Source organism: Polistes dominula, unplaced genomic scaffold (assembly GCF_049000335.1).
Source record: "Polistes dominula isolate Pdom_NZ unplaced genomic scaffold, Pdom_raw_medaka contig_168, whole genome shotgun sequence".
In the NCBI taxonomy this organism is placed as follows: Eukaryota; Metazoa; Arthropoda; class Insecta; order Hymenoptera; family Vespidae; genus Polistes; species Polistes dominula.
The window spans coordinates 1,115,001-1,138,821 of NW_028301024.1; the positions used below are offsets into that span (position 1 = coordinate 1,115,001).

Sequence of the window (23,821 nt, forward strand, 5' to 3'; positions counted from 1 at the left end):
TGTAACTTTCAAACACCTTATTACTATCTACTTTTATGTTGCTATAAAAGGGAAATTACTTTATTCGCTTACCTATTGTCGCTCTACTACCACTACATTCTTATCACCCTCTATAATTATTGCTGCTATTACTTACAAATTACTCCTACTATTATTACTAATCTATTTACTACTATATTTACTACTATTTACTACTTACAACTTACTACTTACTACTTACTACTTACTACTACTACCACTACTGACTATTTATTTATTTATTTAATTATTATATAACAACAAAAATTATGTTTTATTTAATGATTAAACTGATTTGTGTTTGGTTCAAAGCTCGTTTGTTTTATTTCAATTTATGTGTTTTAGTTATCATCTGGTTACACACAACCAATCAATAATATTATGTCCGCTCCGACTATTTCCTCCTTTAACGAAATTCCTCAAATATATACGTCGATTCGATCGATCTATGTCTATCTAAACTTTAATGTTTAGAGAATGCGAGAATGTGAGTGTGTGAGAGAAGGAGATGTTTATTTTATCAAAAATCAATATTTCACGGGATGGATCTTAATGCACGAAAATCTACGCTCGTGGATCGTGTCTCGTAAGTTGTAACCATTCATTTATTATTATTATTATTATTATTATTATTATTATTATTATTATTATTTTTGTGAATAATATGGTAAACTATTACTACTACTACTATTTTTTAATAATTATTTTTAGAATATCATTACTACAATCACTGTTACTTTATTATTAATTATTATTGTAATCATGTGATAGCTGATAGAAAAGAAAGATCTCTGTAAAGGAAAGTTAGGCTACGTTATAGAAGGACGTAGTCTCTCGATTATTTTTCATCATTTCCGACAGCATAATTAACAATTTTGCTGTAAGTTGTTTTAGCCTATTCTCTTATTACTCTAGTATGACAAGTGAAGACAAGAAGAACAAAAAATCGGATGACTTGAATCCTTATGATTATTTTTTATTATATTCTCTGTGAAAGAGAAAATGAGAAGCGAAAGAGAAAAAAAATGACGATAGAAATGTGGCTTTCGTTTAGAAAACCCTTTGGATTCCCAGCTCGACAAAAAAGAAATCTTCGTTGACGAAAACTTAGATTTTCTTTTTTAATTTGTCAAAGTTAAATTATCCTTTCTCTTGAAAGAAACGCACATTCGAAACGCACACATGGATACGTATTTTCGCTCTTATGGTGCGTAAATATGAACGTATGTGAAATGAAGCACACACGATAAACTGAGAAAAAAAGATGACACATTTTGAAATAGAATGATTTTTCATTTAGAGCGAACGAAACTTCCTAATATCGCAAATACATTAAAAAATATTTATTGATTGTTTGAATTAAGTATGCAATTATGTATATTGAGAAAAAAAATGCGAGTTACGGTTTTCAGAACAGATCGTATTTTGTGAAAATTGATTGAATGTATTTCATGGATTTCATACGTATATATACACTTTGATTGTCATCAAAATTGTATACAATTCAAACGATGATTTTAAAAACTCTCGGAACAAGTAACAACATATTAAAGAATTGATTAATTGGCGTAATAAGTACTAAAAGAATTCGTACATATCGTCGAGAATTACAATATGCAATAGATTAATTTGTTGTTTGAAAAATTCATGGAAAAAAAATTGTCGAATATCATACTTTACACTATTTTAATCAATAAGTATTTTTTAACAACTTTTTTACATAAGTTAAATTACTTCCACTTGTCCGGTTTTACCTCTTCTCCACTTTTAAACAGAAATATTTCGATTTTTAAATATTATGCAATCATTTTTGTAAGTCAGTTAATCAATAAGTTTTACAATTAGAGAAGAAGTAGTAATATGAGTCGATAAAAAAATAAGGATAATAGAAAATGAAGAATGTGACGAAAAGAGACGCACAATGTTTGGGATAAAAATCGAATCAATAAATAATTAGAAATCATGGTGCGAGCCCTACCCCTAGCTACGCTTTCCAGCCACCGTTTATGTTCGAAGTTGAGTAATTTTCAAAACACGATTTTCGCGAAATGTTCCAAAAGATTGACAAATGAAAAAGAAATAAAATAATAGAGAAGAATAATACAAATAATAATAATAATATGCATTAACAAAAAAACGAAAACATGAATTCAATAGAAACTAAAATAAAGTAAGAATGTGTTTGTATGACGAGTATGCGCGCGCGCGCGTGGTGTGTGTGTGAGTGAGTGAGTGAGTGAGTGAGTGAGTGAGTGAGTGAGTGAGTGAGTGAGTGAGTGAGTGAGTGAGTGAGTGAGTGAGTGAGTGAGTGAGTGAGTGAGTGAGTGAGTGAGTGAGTGAGTGAGTGAGTGAGTGAGTGAGTGAGTGAGTGAGTGAGTGAGTAAGTGAGTAAGTGAGTAAGTGAGTAAGTGAGTAAGTGAGTGAATATGTGCGTGTATGCGTGCATACGAGATACAGGGGCGCAAGAGAGGAAGGAAAAGAGAGAAAGAGGCACACTGATCTATTTAAACATAATATTATATACGATTATTATGTTAGATATATACATTTTGTGTATTGTATTTATGTCTTAATAATCGTCGCTAGTTATATTACTACGATCATGATGACGAGATAACGAATATTAATTAACCGACAGAGTTTGGAAAATGGTAAAGAAAAAAAGGGTTTAGTGATACGCATTTATATATACATCGACATGTACACGGAAAAGTCTTTTTGTTCATTTTTTTCTTGATAATATAAATACAAATAACTATGTATACATACAAATATACACGTTACATTTACACGGAAATATACGAAAGAAATATAGAAACTTATATATCTGATGGCGAATCGGATTTTGAACACATGATCTTCCTTGACAATGTATAACGTTATCGATAAATTTGTTTGACAAATGTACGTGTTGCATCAAAATTATAATTGATGGTTTTCGTATCTCTTTCATCTCAGAAACACAGAATTAAATTTGATAATTATGAGAAATTCTAGACCCTGGTTCCTAGACTAGGATACGAATACAAATTTGTATGTATATATTAAATATACACTCACATGAAACATACACAGAGAGACGGAATAAATACACACAGATGAAAAGAATGTTCTCGATCGGATAAAATAATAATTATTATTCTTAAGATGATATCAATGCGAATCGATGACGATGATGATGATTGTGGTGAAGGTGATGGTGATGATGTGATGATGGTGATGATGATGATGATGATGATAATGATGATAATGATAATGATAATGATAATGAAAATGGTAGTAATGATGATGATAACGATGAAGATGATTGTGGTGATGATGATAACGATAATGATGATGTCGGCGATAATTTCTGATTGTAGATAATTTCTAGCGATTGATAAGAAGCTACGTTCACCATTATTTATTACAACCGAAGGTATTATTGCATTAACAACTAATTAGTCGCATAATCGATATTTATTGTAATTATCTACTGCTTAAAATTAGTGTCTGTATTCTTTTTAAAGGGACACGTACTAATCTTACGCGTGCGACGTGATACGAGGGTAAACACTGCAAAACAACAAAGAAATCTGTCATCGATAGAAGTTAATGTTGTGTGAAAAGGTAGAGCTAGTCAAAAAGGATATCAGTGATTATCGTTAAAGAACATTTTCTATTACTCGTTTTACCCTTCTTCGTTTTTTTTTCGATCGATGTCTTTTTTAATCCCTTAAAAGAATTGAGAAATTGATGTTGTAATAAAAATTCACAGGAAAATGCAACAAAGAAAAAAAGATTTGTTATGAAAGTAAAGTGTCAAATTTAAAGAGATAGGACGCTAAAGATCTTCCGGGAAATTAATGAGAACACATGTTCTTTTCGATCGTTTCTCTTTCTTAAATTTTTTTTCATCAATTCTCAAATAAAACGAGTGAAATTTTGTCACACTCAAAAACACGAAATATACGCATATACGTTTTCGGAATTCTCAGTCCGATCGTTTCTCATGAAGGACATTTGGCAACGAGAAATAATGGGCATTGCCGATATTTTTCGAGTTACAACAAGCATGAAGATGATGATGACGACGACGACAACGATGTCTATATAAAAGAAAATTAAAAAAGAAAAAAATAAATAAATAATGAAAAGAATAATGTGTACGTAAGTACATTATATATTTAACACAAATTAAAAGCGCGCGATACTTAAAATATACGAGGTGACCCTTGAAATTGATGATTAAACACAACTATTTACATCCTTGAATCTAACGCAATAAATATTTCAAATGATTTTTTTAACGATCTAATAAAATGGGACACCCCGTATATATAAACTTATTCTTCGAGACGAACTGATTATACAACAAAATGTTTTTGAAACTTTCTGGTGCTCTAGTAGAAAATTATTTTCCCTCGTGGTTCGCGCGTTGTGATAAGAGCAATCTTCTAATTAGACATTTTTGACAAATAAAAATGAAAGAGAGAGAGAGAAAAAGAAGTACAGTGTATGCGTGTGCGGGTGTGTGTATAAGATGTAATGAGAGCGAAAGATTGTAAGTATAAAATGAAACATATATATACATACAACTCACTCATATATACGTTATATATACTAGCTTTCTTATTTTAAGTGATATATCCAAACATCATCAATCCTGTGGGTTTTATAAGCAATTTGCTGTTTTTAGAGAAAAATTTAATCTATTTTAATCAAGATATTTTTCAACTACACTTTTTTCACTTCTCAATGAGTCGAAAATATTTTCTTGCATAAAATGAGATTAATCATGTAGTGTAGTATTAAATATTGTAAAAAAGTTTAATTTAAAAATATTTGATTTAATTTAATTTATAATTTTAATAAAAAAAAACAATTGTAATTTTGTCCTTTCATAAAAATACAAAAAGGTTTAGATTTTGTAATTCTTGTATAATATTACACATGTATAGTGAGATTTAACCGTAAAAAGTTAATACGCATTGGAGGAATTGGATAAAAAAATCATGATGATCTGTTTAAAATAAAAATTGATATTTTAAGACTAAACGAAGTTATAGAGAATAGAAATGCGAATCCAACTAATAGTTATCATCAATATTTCATGGAGTTATGGATCTCAAAATTTAACTACAGTGTAATTATATAATAATGTTTTTTATAATTATTTAATTCTTTGACTGCGAACGGTGCCTACAGACGTCTGATGTGTAATGCTTGCTTGTACCTGACAAGCGTTCCGTAGTCAAAGGGTTAAAGGGTATTGCGTCTCAAACGATAACAATTTAAACAATATATGAACAGAAATAAATTTAAGGAATAAATAAATAATAAACAAAACAAAAATAGATTAATGAATTCATGGGTTATTAGATACAGTAAGACCCCGCTTAACGTTGCTCCGCTTAATGCTGTTTCAGTATTACGCGGTAGTATTGGGGTTCCCCTAAATCGCACACTATATTGATACTTGTTGTATATGTATGCAAATGAAACAGAGCTTAACATAAGCATAAGCATAGCCTCGTTTAACGCTGTTTCGTTTAACGCTAGAATTTATTGGAACGTATCCCCCGCATTAAGCGGGGTCTTACTGTATATATATATAGGAAAATTAATCGTATTATTGCGATTAAATAATTTGTTAAATTTCAAGATGCCATAACTCGATGAAATATCAAAAAAAAAAAACTGTGATTGCTCGTTGTATTCTCGTTGACATTTCTTATAACTTTTGTTAAGCTTTGAGATAAGAATCTATTTAAAAAAAGAAAAAAGTTATGACTTTCGTATCTTAAAAACATTCCTTTTGATGAAATACCTTGAATATCAATTAAATTTTCATTTCCAAGCATAGCAGCTGTTCTTGACACATTTGTTTATAAAACCAATACGGTCGAAGATATTTGTTCTTTTTCATTTAAAATGAGACAACCAGTATATACACACATAATATACATACGTACGAGACGAAAGGCGAAATATGCGTAAGGAGCATTTTGACTCGAGATTGATTTTATGCTTTTTCTATTTCTATAATTTCTTCTCTTACGGTGATCGACAAAGAAGTTTCAATATTTTTTTTGTTATAAATAAAAACGTGGATAATATGTTGAGATCGTTCATAAAGAAAAATTCGTAACTTATACTTGAATATAAAAAACGTTTTATGCACACACGCACACACGTCACACGAAACTATATTAAATTCATCTATTTCTAATTATTTAATTTCCAAGCAAGTCCACCTCTACACACGTAAAACCTTTTTTGAGAAAATGATTGCGCCCGTTTTCGAGATCCCATAAATGCGAATTTCAAATGATTGCCGCTCTATCCGACAAAACCGCACGATAGCGCGTGAACTTTTATAAAAAGACCTTTATGAGAATACCGTTTTATCGTTTATCTCTATTTATATAATATTTCAAATAATAAAAATGGTACGATGATTTCATAATAAAAAAAAAAACAAAAAAAAAAAAAGATCTCTCTCAACGTGACATTCTCCAGCGGCATAATGATCTTGACATTCGTCCACGATTACAGGGTTCGTGTATTCTTCCTTCCGTCCTGTAGAATATTATTCTAGAAAGAAGGTGGCAAAAAAACTGTAGAGAAGGTGGAGAAAACGGAAGAGGAAAAGAATTGCGGTTGTGAACAAATGACGTATGTGTATTAATATACATTCGATAGGCGAGAAATTAATTAAAAACTTTTTGATTTTTATCGTTCATGTTGTTCGAAGAGAGGGAGAGAGAGAGAGAAGGAGGGAGAGAGAGAAAGAAAGAGAAAGAGATAGTATCTTTTTTTAAAAATTATTAACTCGAAAGATGAAAAGACAGAGAACGAAGTAAAAGGGGAATGATTGATTATCTTTCTTTTTCTAAATATCGATGAACTTACCTAACGATCTTCGATCATTGAATTAAAGTTACCGTAAAATGTAAAACGAATTTTAATATCGAACATCTTTTGACGAAACTTCCTACTAACTTGCGTCAAATTTCTAATTTACATTAGATTGATTTCTTTGAATGACACCGAATACGAATATTGCCATCCTTATAGAAAATCTATATGTAAGCTACGCTGTAATGACAAATGCGATATTTTCTGTTCCTGCCAAAAGCAATGACAGCTCTATGTTTCTTTACGCTGATTTTAAAGTTGGCTTTAAGGGTTAAACGACTTTTTTCTCATTTGTGAGAATTCGTTTCGATCGTCGTCAAATTATCTATTGTAAGTAAATTTTAAAAAGACAAACAAAAAGACGAAAATAAAAAAGAAGAACAAAATTTGAATTTAGAATGAAGAATTTACGAAAGTGTTAGGAAATGTATGAAAGATTAGAAAAAAAGAGAAAGAAAGAGGAATAAAAATTATTTTTATGCGATTTCGAGCATTCACGCACGCACACGTACGCACGCACGCACATACATGAACATACATCATCAGATTTTTTATAAAATCGAACGTGTTAAATGTGATGAAAAGGTGATAGCAATGACTAATGATGGTGGTAATGTTGGTGACAACGTGACAGTATAAAAAAAAGAAGCATGCTCAGTAGCTCATCGTAGGCCTAAATAAAAAGAAATGAAAAGAAAAGAAGTATTTATGTACTGTCTAAACTATCTAATTATTCCGGTGAGAGTGCTGCTAATAATTCGAACAGTAGGATCAAACGTGTGAGAGATTGAAAAGAATGGTTGAGATTGAAAGAATAAATGAGAGAGAATGTTGGTAAAAGATTTAGAACCATACTCAAAGTACTCGAGAAATTATTCCGGACTTTGGTTACAACGAGCAACAAAACTGATGATTATATTATATGGGAGGAGGGCGGATGAAAAAAAAAATACAAAAAGAAAGAGAGGAAGATAGAGAGAATAAAGGGGATGAAGAAAGACATAGAAAGGAAGTATATGCGATAAAGTAAACATGAGAGAGGAAAAACTGCGTGCACACAGATAGAGATAAAGAAAAAAAATAAATGAGTGAGAGAGAGCGAGAGAGAGAGAGAGAGAAAGAGAGAACGAGAGCGAGAATAATAGAGAGAAAGAGAGAGAGAAAGAGAAACAATGAATAACAAGAGACAAAAAAGAAAATCTATACTCTTCTGTACATGTTTTGATTATTCTAATTATTAATTATCGTAACTTATAATAACTATGACTTACAATTAATTAAATTAATTAATATCTATAAAACTATATTTAAACGGCAAAAAACGTGGTAGCTAGTCTGTCAATGGGTGTATAAATATTTAATTACGCTAACTCTGTTATAAGTGATACTATTACAAAACCCTATTAAATAGTGATACTATTACAAAACAAAAAGTAAACTTGAAACGGAGAAAATGGAAAATGAGAGATTGAGAAACTGAAAATAGAGAATGAGCGAATAAACGAACTTTGAGCGAACGTTGAACGGACCAATGCGAGTGCGAACATGATTGAGCGCGTATGAGTATTTAAAACGAATGAATGAGACCCATACACACACATACACAGAGGTACACGTACGCACGCACACATCATACATACATGGAGAATACACATCGATACATGATACGTATACATACAGAACGAAAATACCGCTCGTACAGAATACAAATAATATCATTATAAAACAATGAAACAGAAGAGTTAAACGCGTGTGCGCGCGCGTTTTAACAAAGAATAGTTTCTTCTTCGACTTTTCGTGGTGGTCGAGTCGGTTGATCTGTGCTTTAGCGAATTTAACAGAATGAGTTTTTCGTTCAACGGGAACTTCGTGTTGTACATTAACAGAATAAGAGAGAGAGAAAGAGAAAAAGTGAGAGTAAAAGAAACTTATACGAAAGAAATCTGGAAAATGATAACATATTTTCACATATTCATGCGCCTACGAAAAAATTTTAACTTTCAATTATTCTTTGTTTCTTTTACCTTATTTTAATAATACTTAAAAAAAAACATTAATCGATAAAAATAGAAGATCTATAGATTGTTAAGCCTTTCGTTCCAGCATTATTGTAATAGAATTTGTGAATCGTTCAAGAATCGCTACAAACATATGAAGCACGTTGTTGACAATTGACACACGATTGAGTTTTACTATGACTAAACTTTAGAATTAATTCTTATTATAATAATTTCAATTTTTAAATGGATATAACTCTATTTTATAATAATTTATTTCTAGTAATATCATATTTGAGATATCTAATTTTATTTGAATAAATCTATGTTTTTACGCAAACGATAACTATTCGAGCATGTATTTATACATTCTTATATATTTACATTCTTCAGAACGAAAGGATTAAACAATTAGAGTCGTGCTAAACTTGTCATTATTTATCCGCATTATAATTCATCATTCTACTGGATAATCGCGTTTCATTGAGTCAAGTGCCAAAAAATGAAAAGAAATTTAAAGCTCCAATATTTGAAAAAAAACAAGAAAGAGTTACTAAAGCTTATAATTTTTTTATGCTTGTATAGAGACAAAAAAATAAAGAAACACAGTTATTTTCTTTTTCGTTAACTTTTTCAAAAAGCATTTCGAACAAAAACAGCGTTCGAACATAGTTATTTTTAAACATTTTTTTCCAATAAGGTTATAGTCAAAGAATCACTTTTTTTCAAAAATTGGTTATTATTCGATTATTAGAGAAAGAAAAATGAGGAATGTGACTTAAACAGAGTGAATGGCAGCGGTTTATTACTCTATGTTAATGAAGAAAGAGGTGAACGAAATAATCACAAAGTCGAAGTTAAAGAATTGCGCTTTTAAAAAACAGAACATTCCACACGATTGCGGGTAAGACTTTGACAGTAATGTCAATAGTAAAAACTTCTATTTATTCTCACATTGCTGCGCGATCCTGTTGATAGGATTAAAATATATAAAATAAAATGAAGGAAAAAGAAAATAGGAAAAGACAAAAAATATACACAAAAAAGAAATAAAGAAAAAGAGTGAGATAAGAATGTAAAAATATGAAAAAATAAAAGTAATAGAGTGAGAGAGGAAAAGAAAGAATATTTTTTGTACAGATTACTCTGATCTCTGTATCGATTTGTCGATGGAAGCTGATAATTAGACGACAACGTATACATTCCTACACATTCCACTTTAACGCCATTGAAACCCTCGATCGTACAAAACTCGCGATAGATCGTATATATAAATATTTATTCACATACATACACACATGCATACATACATATAAATATATACATGCATACGCACGTATTTAATTATCATGCAAAAGAAGAAAATAATAAGAGAGAAATGAATGGTCATATATATATGATCAGTTTTCATACATAGCTGTATACATTAATAAGGAAGTCTGAAAGATCGGTAATATGTTAAAAAGAATGATAATAAAATGAGAGGAAAAGAAAGATAATGAGTGAGAGAAAGAAAGAAAGAATGTGTGAGAGAAAAAAGAGCAAAAGATAATTGTACTCGAGCGATTTTAGCACGCTACAACGTTATCAATCTCGTATGTGGCCGAAGTTAAGCGATCGTAGCCGAAAGGACACACTGGGGGCCTCGTCATTCTAAAACACAAGGCAACGTGTGATACACGAAGTCTTATAATCTTGGCTTTTTAATTTTGCTCGACGTATATAAAATCTTTATCAAATATCAATGGGTGTTCACAAACGATACGACATAATTATTTCAGTGGAACGCTTTATTAAAAATAGGGCAGGAGGAAGGCAATAGGAGGAAAAAAATAAAAAAAATAAAAAAAAAATAACAAAAATTAAAAAAAAAAAGAAATAAAAGGAAGTTCCAACGGGACAAGACGCGAGCGACGATCGTGGATCGAAAGGTTCGGTATTTTACATCCTCGATCATCGCTAATTGTAAATGACGAACGTGTAAATGTAAAACTATTCTAATACCAGCGATTCTATTACCTACCTACCATCGCGATATTATTATTAACAAAAACTATGGACAAAAAATGATGAAGAAGGAGAGAGAGAGAGAGAAAATAACAATGTACATGTAAGTGTTCACAAAGGGAGAGTTAGCACAGGCCAAAAAAGTGCAATACTTTACCGTTTTCTATATTCCTCTTATCGCTTGAAAAAGTATCTAATGTAAGAGAAAAAAAATTAGTGGAGAAAAAGAGAAAGAAAAAGGCTGGAGAAAAAGATAAGACAGTTTCGAGAAAGAGAAAGAAAGAGAATAATAAGTAAAACGTGTAAGTAAGCGTGAAACGCGACGAAATAATTTTATAGGAAAAAAAGAAACAAATAATATAGAAAAAAAGAAAGAAGAAAAGATGAAAGGGAACGATTATTAGTGAGATAAATTCTTGCAAAATATGATCCGTAGTCATATTTCGACTTGATTTCTTAAACTCGTTCTAAAAGTACACCACCAAGCATATAAATTTCGTTTAATTTTCTTTTTAAATTACAAGCTGTGCGAAAATTTGTTTTATTCGACATCAGATAAAAAATAGAGTAATATAGAGAAGTTATATATATGAGAATTATAATTTGATAAAAAGAGTAAAAAAGCCTTTTTTTTAGTCCAAAAACATTTGTTTTAAATTATTATTATTATTATTATTATTATTATTATTATTATTATTATTATTATTATTATTATTATTATTATTATTATTATTATTATTATTATTATTATTATTATTATTATTATTATTTTATGGTTATTGTTCTTATTATTATTATCATAATTAAATGAATGATAAATGAATAAAAGAAATAAGGATTTTTTTTTGTATAATAAAAGAAATTTAGTCGAAGCAACTGACGATTCCAAAAAATATGGATAAGATTAAGAACAAAATTTTCGTACTATATAAAACTAATAATATTAATAATGATAATATTAAATAAATAAATGTATAATAAATTTAATGATAATGGTAATATTGAGAAAAATGATACTTGGAAAAAAAGGAAATAAACGGAACATGTACTATACGACGATTTTTACATTAATTTTATCCAATTGAAATAAAAATAAACAAAAAAAGAAAAAGATAAAGAAGAGAGAAAGAAATAGAAACAGAGAGAAAGACCTTAACAACGTAAGAATAAAATCTTTTCGAAGTTCGGCCGAATGTCATCAACATGATGATATTTTGTCATGTATTTATAGCGTTGAATACGATGATCAACAACTAAAATGTATTATCATGAATATGTAATTAACAATGTGATACGCGATGTGTATAATATATACGAGATATATATTGGTATTATTATTGTAACATGTCAAGTGTAAAGGATAAAAACAAAATGAAAAAAAAAGAATAATTTGAACTAATATTCAATAAGAACGCACTTTGAGCAATCTTCGAGTCGAAAGAAATAATTGTAGTCGTTAAAAAAAATTTTCAAAAGTATAAATGTAATGTAAACAAATTAAAAATAGGTTTTTCTTTTTAATTTAAAAGTTGATCATTTATCGATAATATTTTTTCCCTGGCATATACGTCAGGTTAAGAAATTATGAATTCTTCTTTGTCATTTGTTTTATCGAACATTTGTAAGTTTCAGATATTTTCATTTTCAACGTCGACATTATTTCTCTCGTTACTCGAACTTCGGCTCACAGTGTTTATTGTAATTAACTTAGAAATGAAAAAAAAAAGAAAAAATGAAAAATAAAAGAGGAAAATTCATTTGGTGCGTTTTAGCGCTGTAAATGAAATCAAAATAATCGTAACGACGAATGATGTGTTTTGTAAAGATGTTTAGGTTCTCTTAAAAATATTATCAAATAAGGATCACGGATGAAGATATTGTGCGATCTTAAAACAATTAACGATATCGAATTTTTCATCGATTATTTTCTATTTTAAATTTGTCTATTATTCTATATTATTTATCATCTCAGTCTTACATATAATATAAGAAATACAATTCTTTCTTTTCTAACTCTCTTTTTTTATTTTATTATCTTCTCTTTACTTGTCATTAAAAAAATTGATTTTTCAACGATAAAGAAAAAATATCGTTATATATCTTTAAGATTGCACTTCGATTTCCGTTTAATGATCTCAAGAATAAAAAGTGAGAAATTAAAAATAAAAAAAGGCATAAAAAATAGAAAAACCGTGATACGATGATTTAGAAATATACGAACCCACGAAGAATAAATACATAAATGCATACATATGTATATGTTATGCAAACTAAATTCGCGTTTTGCACTCCGCGAGTGCGCCGAAATAGAAAAAAGAAAAAAAGAGAAAAAAAAGAAAAAATCTTTCAATAGAATACCAACCGTAGTCGAATTGAAAACGAATACTCTATAGAAGAAAATGAAGAACCCTTGTTTCTGTTTATCAGATCGTGCGATCGAATTTGTCCTAATATGCGTGTTGAATAAATACGATGAAAGAAAAAGAAAAAGAAAAAGATGAATAAAAAACATGAATTATAATAGAGTAATGTATTTTATGACGGGTTTATAACGGTATTAATAGCGATATTTTGCTCTAACTGATGATATAAGTGCGGTATTAAACAACCAAAAATTAAATAAATCAGTACATATGGTAACTATACTAAAAAAGATTAACGATTATGATAGGCATTTTACCGAGATGTGTTGTTATCCAGAAAAGATAAAGGGAGAGGGAAAAAATAAATAACGTGTGCTCTATCAAAAGATATCTAACGCGTTTTTTCGCGTGTGCGAGAAAGAAAAAGAAATCGAAACAAAAAAAAATAAATAAAAGTAAAAGAATTAACGGTAGATCAATTACTCCATTCCTGACGCTTTCGTTCATGAAACTAATGGAACGATTTTGAGAATCGATAAGAAAGAATAGTGGAATAGATATAGGAAGGAAAAAAAGGAAAGAAAGCTCGGAAAAGCTTAAACATTGTTAATCGAATGAAAGACTGAATAGGTCGGCTGTCCCTTCCGTCTCTTTAAAAAAAAAAAAAGTTAATTTATAACGAAAGAACAAATACAGAAACAGATATTAATAACTAAACTAATAATAATACTAATAATAGTAATAATAATAAACGTCGCATTCTAAAAGCGCAACGAGAGAAGTCCCGATCGGCCGCAAAAGGCAAAGATGTTTTTAAAAAAAGACTACACAAGATTTCTCTCTTTCTTAAGACGAATCTTATTTCTTGTCCGATGCTTCCAATATTATCGAAACAAGACACAAAAAGATTGAAATAGAAATGATAAAAATGTTCTTATATGTCTAACAATAAGATTAACGTTTAGCGGAAAACGAGTTTATGTTTACAACCAAACGGACTTCCTCCGCTTCGAGTAATTAAATAATAATAATAATAGTAATAGTAATAGTAGTAATAATAATAATAATAATAATAATAATAATAATAATAATAATTATAATAATAATAATAATAATAATAATAATAATAATAATAATAATAATAATAATAATAATAATAATAATAATAATAATAATAATAGTAATAGTAATGATAATGATATTGATTGAAAACGAATCATCGAAAGGAAAAAAATAACACGTCACTTCGAGGGTTACACACAAAAATCATAACGTATATTAACATTGATAACGTATATATATATATATACAAACATTAAACACAAGCAAACACCGGAAACTGTAGTTGATAGTTACCAAGAGATCGTATACATTCCTCATTTGCACAATTTTGCACATGACGATTGTCGATAACTTATGAAAAAATGAGCTAATTGAATTATTTGAATGTAAGATGAGCGTGCGTGAGAGTGACAGAGAAAGAAAGAAAGAAAGAAAGAGAGAAAGAGAACAAGAAGAGAATATGTGAAAGTAAAAAAACTAAGAAATTTAAAGAAAGAGGGAATTAATAAATTAAATATCAATAGTTTCGGTGATTGCGTCTATTCGAATTGATCTATAAGAAATTGTTTGAACGATAATGACGCATCTAACGTGCACGCGATATTTGTTTATAATGGTTGGATTTGAATAATGTACTCATTTATTCGAATTGAAATTTAATATTATAACGAGATCATTATTCGAAAAAAACAGGTTCATCATCGTTTCACAGATGCATAAGTATTTGCTTACACGTATGACATACCTACACATATGTGTGTTAGGAAAAATTTTACTACATAAGAATACAGTCTCTGAATACAGTCTACATAAGAATACACTGTATAAGAATACAGTCTCTCATACGGTCAGAAGAAATGGGACGCTCGTGAGCCGTTTCATTGCGAGCCGTTTCAATCAATATTGCAATCTTAATAATCATTAGCGATAACTTCTTGTTGTGTGCGACTCGCACGACAAATAAATCGATTGATCGATCAATCACGATTACCAAAATGAGCAGGGAAACGAAAGGGGTAGGAAAAAAAAGATATTAGAGATTAAGAAGAGGAGGAGAAGGAGGAGGAGCCAACGTTTACTTCTTATATCGCTGAAGGGAGAAAAGAAAAGTAAATAATAATAATAAATAAAAAAAAGAAAAAAGATAAGAAAAGGATAAGAAAATAAATTTAATTACACGCGAGCACACTGTTGCTTCTTCGAAAAGAATTGAGCGCGAAAGCTCGAAGACCGTGAAAGAGATCATCGAAAGATAACGATTATATTATAATATTGATCCACACTGCGAATGCTCAGACTCTCGTATTGGAAATATCGATGTACATATAAAGGATCGATTATCCGAAATCTAGTGCACGAAGCTTCCTCCGTATACATTTATAATCGTACTTTTAACCATTTTTAAGGTAATTTACATTATGTATGTTAACGGCGAATAAGGATACGACGGATTCTTATTTTTCTCGTTGCAAATCATTGCGGTTGTCGATCTATGGGATAAAAGAAAAAAAAAGAAAAAAAAACTACAGATAGATATAAACGAAGAAAGGAGGAGAGAAACAGAAAGAAAAAAAAGAAGATGATCGACTGCTATGCATATTCGCACGAGAAAGAAAAGAAAAATATCTTTCCGTTTTATAAAACACAATAAATATACATCTCGTAATAGGATACGATGATCATGTGTTTCGTTACCGCAATGACGACAAGTTAATGACCGTCACGAAAAATAGGAAAAACTAGAACGATCGACGATATATTTTACTCGGTGGTGTAAATTTTCTGTGCTATGTAGAAATTGTGCGCGCGCTCGTGTATAATAATACTCGACGCGATGCATATACACACAAACACACACAGTTACACATGCATACATCAGATACAAACTCACGCACGTACGCACCCACGCAGCACACGACATATACGTTCATACACGTCAAAACACAAAGGAACACAATATGCATATATACGATTCCTTATTAAAAAGAGTCCATAGTGTGCAACATAAGGGAGAAATCAACAAAAAATGCATACATATATTATACAAAACGCGCAGCAAAGATAAAAAAAGAGACATGAAAAACACAACGCGAAGACAGAACAGATGACATACATATACAATATTTTACATTTCTCAAAACACGTGCGCGTCATCACATTGTTGATACAAATTGCGATCCATGATTATTACTATTTATGATATAATTATTATCTTGCATTGTCTAGTCATATGTTATTATTGTATAACTAATGATATTAATTATTAATTAACCTGTACTATCTAGTCGCATTATGTGTTGCATAAAAAATGATGGAAATTCCAAACGCAAACAAAAGTGACAGAAAGAGAGTGAGAGAGAGAAAGAGAGAGCGAGAGAGAGAGAGAAAGAGACTGAATGAAAGAGAGAACGAACGAAAATATGAGATACAAAATCGATAGTGATTATAAGACTACGATCATTATGATCGCGATGGGGGTAACGAGCAGAAATAACAAAGTAGCCCATGTTCCAAAAAAAAAAATGAAAATTTGATGAGAGTGTGAGAGAATGAAAAAGTATGAAACAGAGAGAAAGAGAGAGAGAGAGAGAACGAGAGGATGCGAAAGAAAGAAGAGAATCAAGTAGAGGTACTCCCCCACAGTTGTATGTCGCTCCGTTAATTTAAAATTTAAAAAAAAAGAAAAAACAAGAAAAGAGAAAAAAAGGAAATCGTTTATTACAAAGCGATCGATCCGTTCGATTTGATATAAAGTTTTCGGTAAATTGAAAGCAATTTGAATGTTTATGTGACCATCCAACAAAATAGCGATTTCTGGTAATAGATGTTAGTTGATACGTATTAAACATACGTATGGCATATTTAACATGCAAGATTCGTTATTGCGTCGACGATATATAATACTGGGTCCACCCTGCTTATCGTAAATTATATTCATCAGCAGCGTGTAGGCACTTTAGCGAACAGTGCTCGTTATACTGATGCAGTACACATCAAAGGACTTGTTCGTTAATCCAAGGAATCTTGCAGGCGTTACAAAGGCGTTACAATAAATTCTTACACGTTGATCGAATATTGTATATGAGCGAGATAAACAGCGAATTAACCGTAAAACACCGAACAAACAATGTTTGTAATCTGCTAGCAAACTATTCGCGAGTTGGTTTACACATTCTAGTTTTGGATAAGATGCAAACAACTCTGATCAGTATGAGCCCAGTATAAGATATCTTTTGTAGCATGATTAGCTTCGGGAATGCGCCCTAATTAATTAATTACAGAGAATTCGTTCGATTAACGTATAAATAAGCTTTCGCGCGCAACTTCGTCGATCCTTCTTTCTGAAAAAAAAGAATACTATATATAATACATATTAAGATCGTAAAAGAGGAACATCATCGAAAAATATGTAAATGTAAGAATTGCAGATTATCGGAGTAAAATAACATTCAGACGTTATGCTGTGCATTCCTCTTAACGATTTTTCTAAATGTTCCGGATTTTTGTCGTTTATTCGCGCGTACTCATGAGAGTTTTTTGGAAAGCACGAGGATTACGAATATCCTCGCAGCACGGTTCCGCCCACGGATCGACATAAGTTCATCTCTCGAAGCTAACTAGCTAGATAGAAGAAAAAAAATCGTAAATTCACGAACAACGCATACACATTGCGTATCCGAAAATATACATATTTAAGTACGTGTATATATATATATATATATATATATATACTTACACGTGTATGTATATAAGTTTTTGAATCGCATAGAGATTAACCGAAAATCTATCTATAAGATATTGAACCTTCTCTTTATCGATATCGAGCGTACTCGTAAGACGAGAAGCTAATGAAAAAAAAAAAAAGAAAAATGAAAAAAAGGGGGTCGATTGCTGTGCGAGAAACGTTCACGCGCTACGACTGTCGGAGCACCATTGGTAGTTAATGAGAATGGAATGATGATGACGATTATGATGATCATGAAAACAATAGTAACGATACGCACGCGCGCGTTTCGAATAATTGAATAATGAAAAAAATAAAAAAATAAAAAAATAAAAAATTAAATAAGAATCACTACGTGATGCACGCGTGCGTAGGATGAGAGAGAGAGAGAACAAAAAGAAAAAAAATGAACAAAATGAGTATTAAATATATGCGAGGGCCATGGAGAGGAGGGAATCTTCCTTTGATCCAAAAAAGAAAACTAAAAAAACAAAAAAAATATTAAAAAATAAGAAATGAAAGGAACCGTATGTATACTTACACTATTTGTTTATACATACGCATGTATGCACTCACTCATTCACCGAGATATAAAACAATCAAACGAACGAGAACCGCGTGTTCGTCTCTTCCGTTAAAAATGATTTTATTCCTCGTCGAACAGAATATATATATAATAAGAGCGAATAATACCAGGAAAGAACGAAGAAGAAAAAACAATAATATCGTAATATGAATGTGATTTAAAATTGGAAGTATAGGCGCGAAAAGAAAAAACATTTCGAGAGACACGTGCGTATATTTTGTCGCGATGTCTTGTCCCATCCTTTAACTTGACATCCCTCTCTCTCCCTCTCTCCCTCCCTCCCTCCTATCCGAGGAGAACTCGCGGGCCCTATATTGCAATATTTGTACTTTTCCATGTTGAAACCTCGATATACAATAAATTATATTAACAAACTTTAACCGATGTCAATTACTTTCCAAATCTTTAAAGAGTGATAATTGGTTATAAGATTAAGTTTTTATTTTAAATGTATATTTTATCGTTAATTTCATGCATTTTTATTTGCTACACATATAAATATATATTTTAAAACATACATAAACTTATTTAGTTTTTAGAAAATGTATAATTACAGGACTTATAATTTCATTATTAAATAAAATATGCATTCTGGACAAAACTATAATATGTATTTCATGTGGAAAATTATAAATTTAAAAACTAATCTATTCGTGTAAAGAATCAGACTGGCTTTAATCACATTTATGAAGATACATTATATTTAATTTTTTTTTTGTTATGATATTGAAATGTATTTTATTAACACAGAAAGTTTATTTCTTTTTATTGGCATTTTTTTTCGGTGCAAATTCCAAACCTCGAATATAAGTCTTTTTTATTCCATATTTGTCTAAAAATTAAAATTTTTAATTGATAGTATAGTACTTTCAACAAATAACTATTATCTAGATATAATAATCTCATACCTGTTAATAATTTGTAGACATATAAGATTTGATTTCCTTGTACTAGAACGCTTGGAGTTTTCTTCCCAGGATCATCAATAATTGTAGCACTTGCGCCAATATTTTGACATTCTTTACTAAAGTCTTTAGAATTTATTCCAAATGCTTCTAGATTATTTACCAATGTCACCTTAAATTTTATATATGGTATTAAAATAAAATATCATCCATTTTTTATGTTTCATGTTTCTACTGTACATTAACTCACTTTCTTTCCTCCCGATCTCATGGTTACTCTCATATCAATTGGTTCTAATTTTCCTTTATGTAAGATCGTTGTACCCGCTAAGGTTATTTGGTGCATATGCGTCATACGACCTACAAACTTATTAATTCCATCCTCAACTGATAAGGTTTCTTGATGTTCTTTAGTTCTTAAAATTCCAGCAAGTTGTGGATTTAACTTCAAAATTCTAAAAAATATTGACAGTATTATACACCAAGGTTATTTTAAAAATTATTTCTTTTTTACTCACTTCCCATCTTGAAGATTTTCTTTTTTGATATATTTTGTAAAACACTCTCTGATTTGCCGTCTTTCTATAGTGTCGCCTTTTCTGTAATCATCACATTACAGGAAAATATATACAACAATTTTTCATATAATAAAGCGTAATCGAGTATGATGAAAATTTCTTGACATCTGTTCTGTACAAAAGATAGTGCTTTGTGCAAATATTGTATCGCAATAAGACAATAATTGCCTAAAATATTAGTTATTTACTTACTCGTATCCATATAATGATAATATTGGTGTAACATCACTAGTTACTTTATAGCAATCTGATACGCCAACTGTATTTGAAACAACTGGTTCTGGTGGAGCTGACGTTTCAGTAACAATTAATTCTTTCACTAAAGGATGCTTAAACTAAATGAAAAAAGATGATACAATAAAGAACAATAGCTATTAACAAGTATTTCAACAAAATTTACATTAAGTATTGCAAATTATACCTCCACTAATAAAATACTTTCTACTCCTTTTGTCACAGAAGTATTAATAAGTCCTTTAGCCTTCATATGTGCTAAAAAAACAGATAGTTTCTTGTAACGTGATTTTTTTATATCTATATTTTTATCTGATGGACAGGCCATTAGTAAATGATTTTTGAAAAAAGTAGAGGTTAATATGGGCAGATCGGTGACTTTCAGTGTTGTTTTACATGCTTTCAAAAAGCAATATTCTAATAATTCATCCATTTCTTTTGTGACATTTAAGAATTCAGAAATACGGTCTTTTTCTTCTTGTTCTTCTGATTTATTTATAATATCCTACATATAAAGTAAAATTTAAATTTTTATAATATAGAATTGTAAATATATATACAGTGTCCCATATAACTGTATTCACGATTATTCAAGTATTTGCGATAATTTGACAAAAAAATAGTTTCAACAAAAGTTGATCTGTTTTTGATTGGCTATAAAGTGTAAAAAAAAAGTTTAAAAACATATTTTTTTTGTTTTTTGAGATTATCTTTGTTTTTTTAAATGACACTCTATATTTTTAACCTTACAGTATTATGGCCCGTATTAATACGAATTCAAGGAACTAGTATACCATGATCTTTGGATAACCTTAAAATTCAGTCCTACCGGCATCAAGCGAAAAAATTTTGATGAAATGTACGGATTATAAAGTGTTAATAGAAATTTTTTCTTTCTTGTGAATAATCAACTGTTAATAATTAAGTTTCTAGTAACACAATATTAGTCAAACTTCCTGAATTGAATTTATTTCGAGTATTTTAATAATAAATACAAGTTATTATCGCCCATTTCTATTCATTTCTTTGTTTTCAAGGTCATCTATAGATCATGGTATACTAGTTCGTTGAATTCGTATTAATACGGGCCATAATACTGTAAGATCAAAAATATAGAGTGTCATTTAAAAAAACAAAGGTAGTCTCAAAAAACAAAAAAAATATGTTTTTAAACTGTTTTTACACTTTATAGCCAATCAAAAACAGATCAACTTTTGTTGAAACTATTTTTTTGTCAGATTATCGCAAGTACTTGAACAATTGTGAATACAGTTATGGGACACCCTGTATATGTATATTTTAGTATAAAAAGATTTTAAAATATACACATATTTACCTCAGATATGGAGTCTACTTTACTAGCGCTATCATTGTCATCAATTTGTAATTCATCAATTAAATTAGACAGTGGCTCAGAAGTGGCATCATCAGAATCATTTTTTGTTATTTCTAATTTTTCATTATCCTTTTCATTCTCATCTAACCGATCCTCTTTACAAACATTTGGAAGACCAAGGTCAGGTCTAGGAGGTGATTTTCCTAGTTGACAAAGAGTATCACCCATTACATGATAAATTTGTATACATTTTCCACGACCCGCAGATAAATACATGTCTTCACTGGAGAGTGTAGTAATACCAATAGCTACTGGCGCCTGTTATAAATTTTACTCAATTAATTATTCATACTTATGTTCCTTATTATCTCTATTAAAAAGTAATACCTGATTTTCTTCTGTGTTCACTGATACTGGAGTACCTTTTTCTAATTTACCATAAGAATAGAATGTTATTGGTTCTTTTACTACTAGTCCAGGTAACATCAAATCTGCCCCTTCTGCCAATTTTGGTAATACTTGAATACGCATAGTAAAAACGTATAATAATTGTGGATGATACCATAATGTGTAAATCGTTGGAAAAAACATAGACAAATCTGTTTCTAATTGAAAGAACATTGGTATTTTTGCAACGCAATACAATTTACATAGTTGACCATTGTGAGTTACTATCCTCATAACAGTAATTGATTCTTTTTTAGGTAATAAAACCTGTACTGCTTCTTCTGTTAGAGATGGATATTTAATAAGTACATACTCGCACAATTTTTTCCTGAAGGCAATAGCAAGGATCAAGTTATTTTATATTTATACATAATAATAATAACATAAGATACATAAATATTAATAAAAAATAATTTTCAGACTAACCTTTCAGTACCCTTTAATTGGTTATTAGATTTTACTTTAAACGGTTTAATAAACATCGTTAATTTATTATTTCAGGGAAGATTAATAAAACATTACATACTGTAAACACTCCAGTAAATACCATTCTTGTAATATTAACTTATGAAGATAAAATACAGTGACACCAATATTGTGAACATAAATACTTTCACAAACTTTCAATATATACCACTAGGTGGTGCCTCAGTCTGTAGGGATCCTATAGGAGGGACGCGCCATGTAGATTGCAAGGCTGAAAATGTGGGGGGACAGCTTCCGTTGCATCGCGCAGCCATGTTTATCATTAGTATGTATTAACAGCTGTGGTTAGTTTCAGTTTGGAATACTTATAGTTTTTATTGTGATATTTATGTTTAATTGTTTTGTTTTTTTTAGTAGTTTTCTAAGTGTAAGTTTCATTTACTCATTTAATAATTACAAGTATAAATGTACAAACCTAACCTATAACTTATCGTTTGTTTACAGACTAAAATGTTTGAATCATTCGCGCGCAATCAAGTGACTACACGAGTTCCTGTCCCCCAGCAATGTATATAGCGCGTCCCTCCTATAGGGTCCCTAGCACAGTGTAGAGATCCTTTAGGAGGGACGCGCCATACATACTGCTGGAGTTGCTATTGACTGAAAATTTCGCAGCCATGTTTATTTTTAGTATGTATAAGTAATGGCTGTGGATAGTTATGAAGATATAATACCCAGGAATTCTAGCTGACTTATTAATATTGGAAATTAACCCCTTAACCTAAAACTACGGGCATAGCCCGTGTACAATGATCGGGCCAAACGTAAATACTACGGGCATAGCCCGTAGTACGATGATCACGATACGAAAAGATAATAGGAATACATCACGAGCTCTGTCTGTGTTATTTACTAACCGCGACCTTCCTACAACGAGCGATGCCCATAATATTTACGTTTTGCTCGATCAGTGTATTACTCAAGTCATGCGAATAGCTCGAAGGCTGCGTGAACTTGTTTACGTTTTCGGCCCTAAATTTTCGAACATAAATCGTAGGTTAAGGGGTTAAAAACAAATTGTACGAATGATTAAAATAATTGTAAATATAATATATATAGTAGATAATTGTATTTATCAAAATTGTATAAATTTCTACAAATTGTTTTGAAATTTCAAAATACTGTAATGCCTTTTATCAAATCAAACTTAATTGAATCTTTCTTTTTGAATTTATAAT

The 23,821-nt window shown here is 30.1% G+C and overlaps 2 protein-coding genes across 21 annotated transcripts in view; one reads left to right on the top strand and one right to left on the bottom strand.

Moving 5' to 3' along the window:
* The window catches only part of LOC107067088 (ELAV-like protein 1), a 74,240-nt gene extending 55,203 nt beyond the window's left edge, over positions 1-19,037 (top strand). For all 20 annotated transcript variants that reach the window (XM_089174243.1, XM_089174241.1, XM_089174238.1 and 17 more), the window contains one exon: positions 1-19,037. This exon is cut by the window's left edge and continues 4,803 nt beyond it. The gene's annotated coding sequence lies outside the window, so the exon portion shown is untranslated.
* eIF2D (eukaryotic translation initiation factor 2D) lies at positions 18,030-22,734 on the bottom strand. The gene is made up of 9 exons (XM_015322207.2): positions 22,584-22,734; positions 22,098-22,485; positions 21,711-22,028; positions 20,562-20,879; positions 20,333-20,475; positions 20,081-20,161; positions 19,813-20,017; positions 19,566-19,734; positions 18,030-19,489 (listed from the first exon to the last, which is right to left on the bottom strand). The coding sequence occupies exons 1-9, from the start codon at positions 22,637-22,639 to the stop codon at positions 19,413-19,415; spliced, it is 1,755 nt and encodes a 584-aa protein (XP_015177693.1). The 5' UTR covers positions 22,640-22,734; the 3' UTR covers positions 18,030-19,412.
* Positions 22,735-23,821: the final 1,087 nt, after the last annotated feature.

What these genes read in the sequence shown, in the direction of transcription:
- eIF2D (XM_015322207.2), bottom strand. Translation starts at nt 22,639, where the DNA reads ATGTTTATTAAACCGTTTAAAGTAAAATCTAATAACCAATTAAAGGGT. An exon ending in AAGTAGACTCCATATCTGAG is followed by an intron (nt 20,880 to 21,710) that starts GTAAATATGTGT and finishes CTTTATATGTAG; the next exon opens with GATATTATAAATAAATCAGA. An exon ending in AAAGTATTTTATTAGTGGAG is followed by an intron (nt 20,476 to 20,561) that starts GTATAATTTGCA and finishes TTTTTCATTTAG; the next exon opens with TTTAAGCATCCTTTAGTGAA.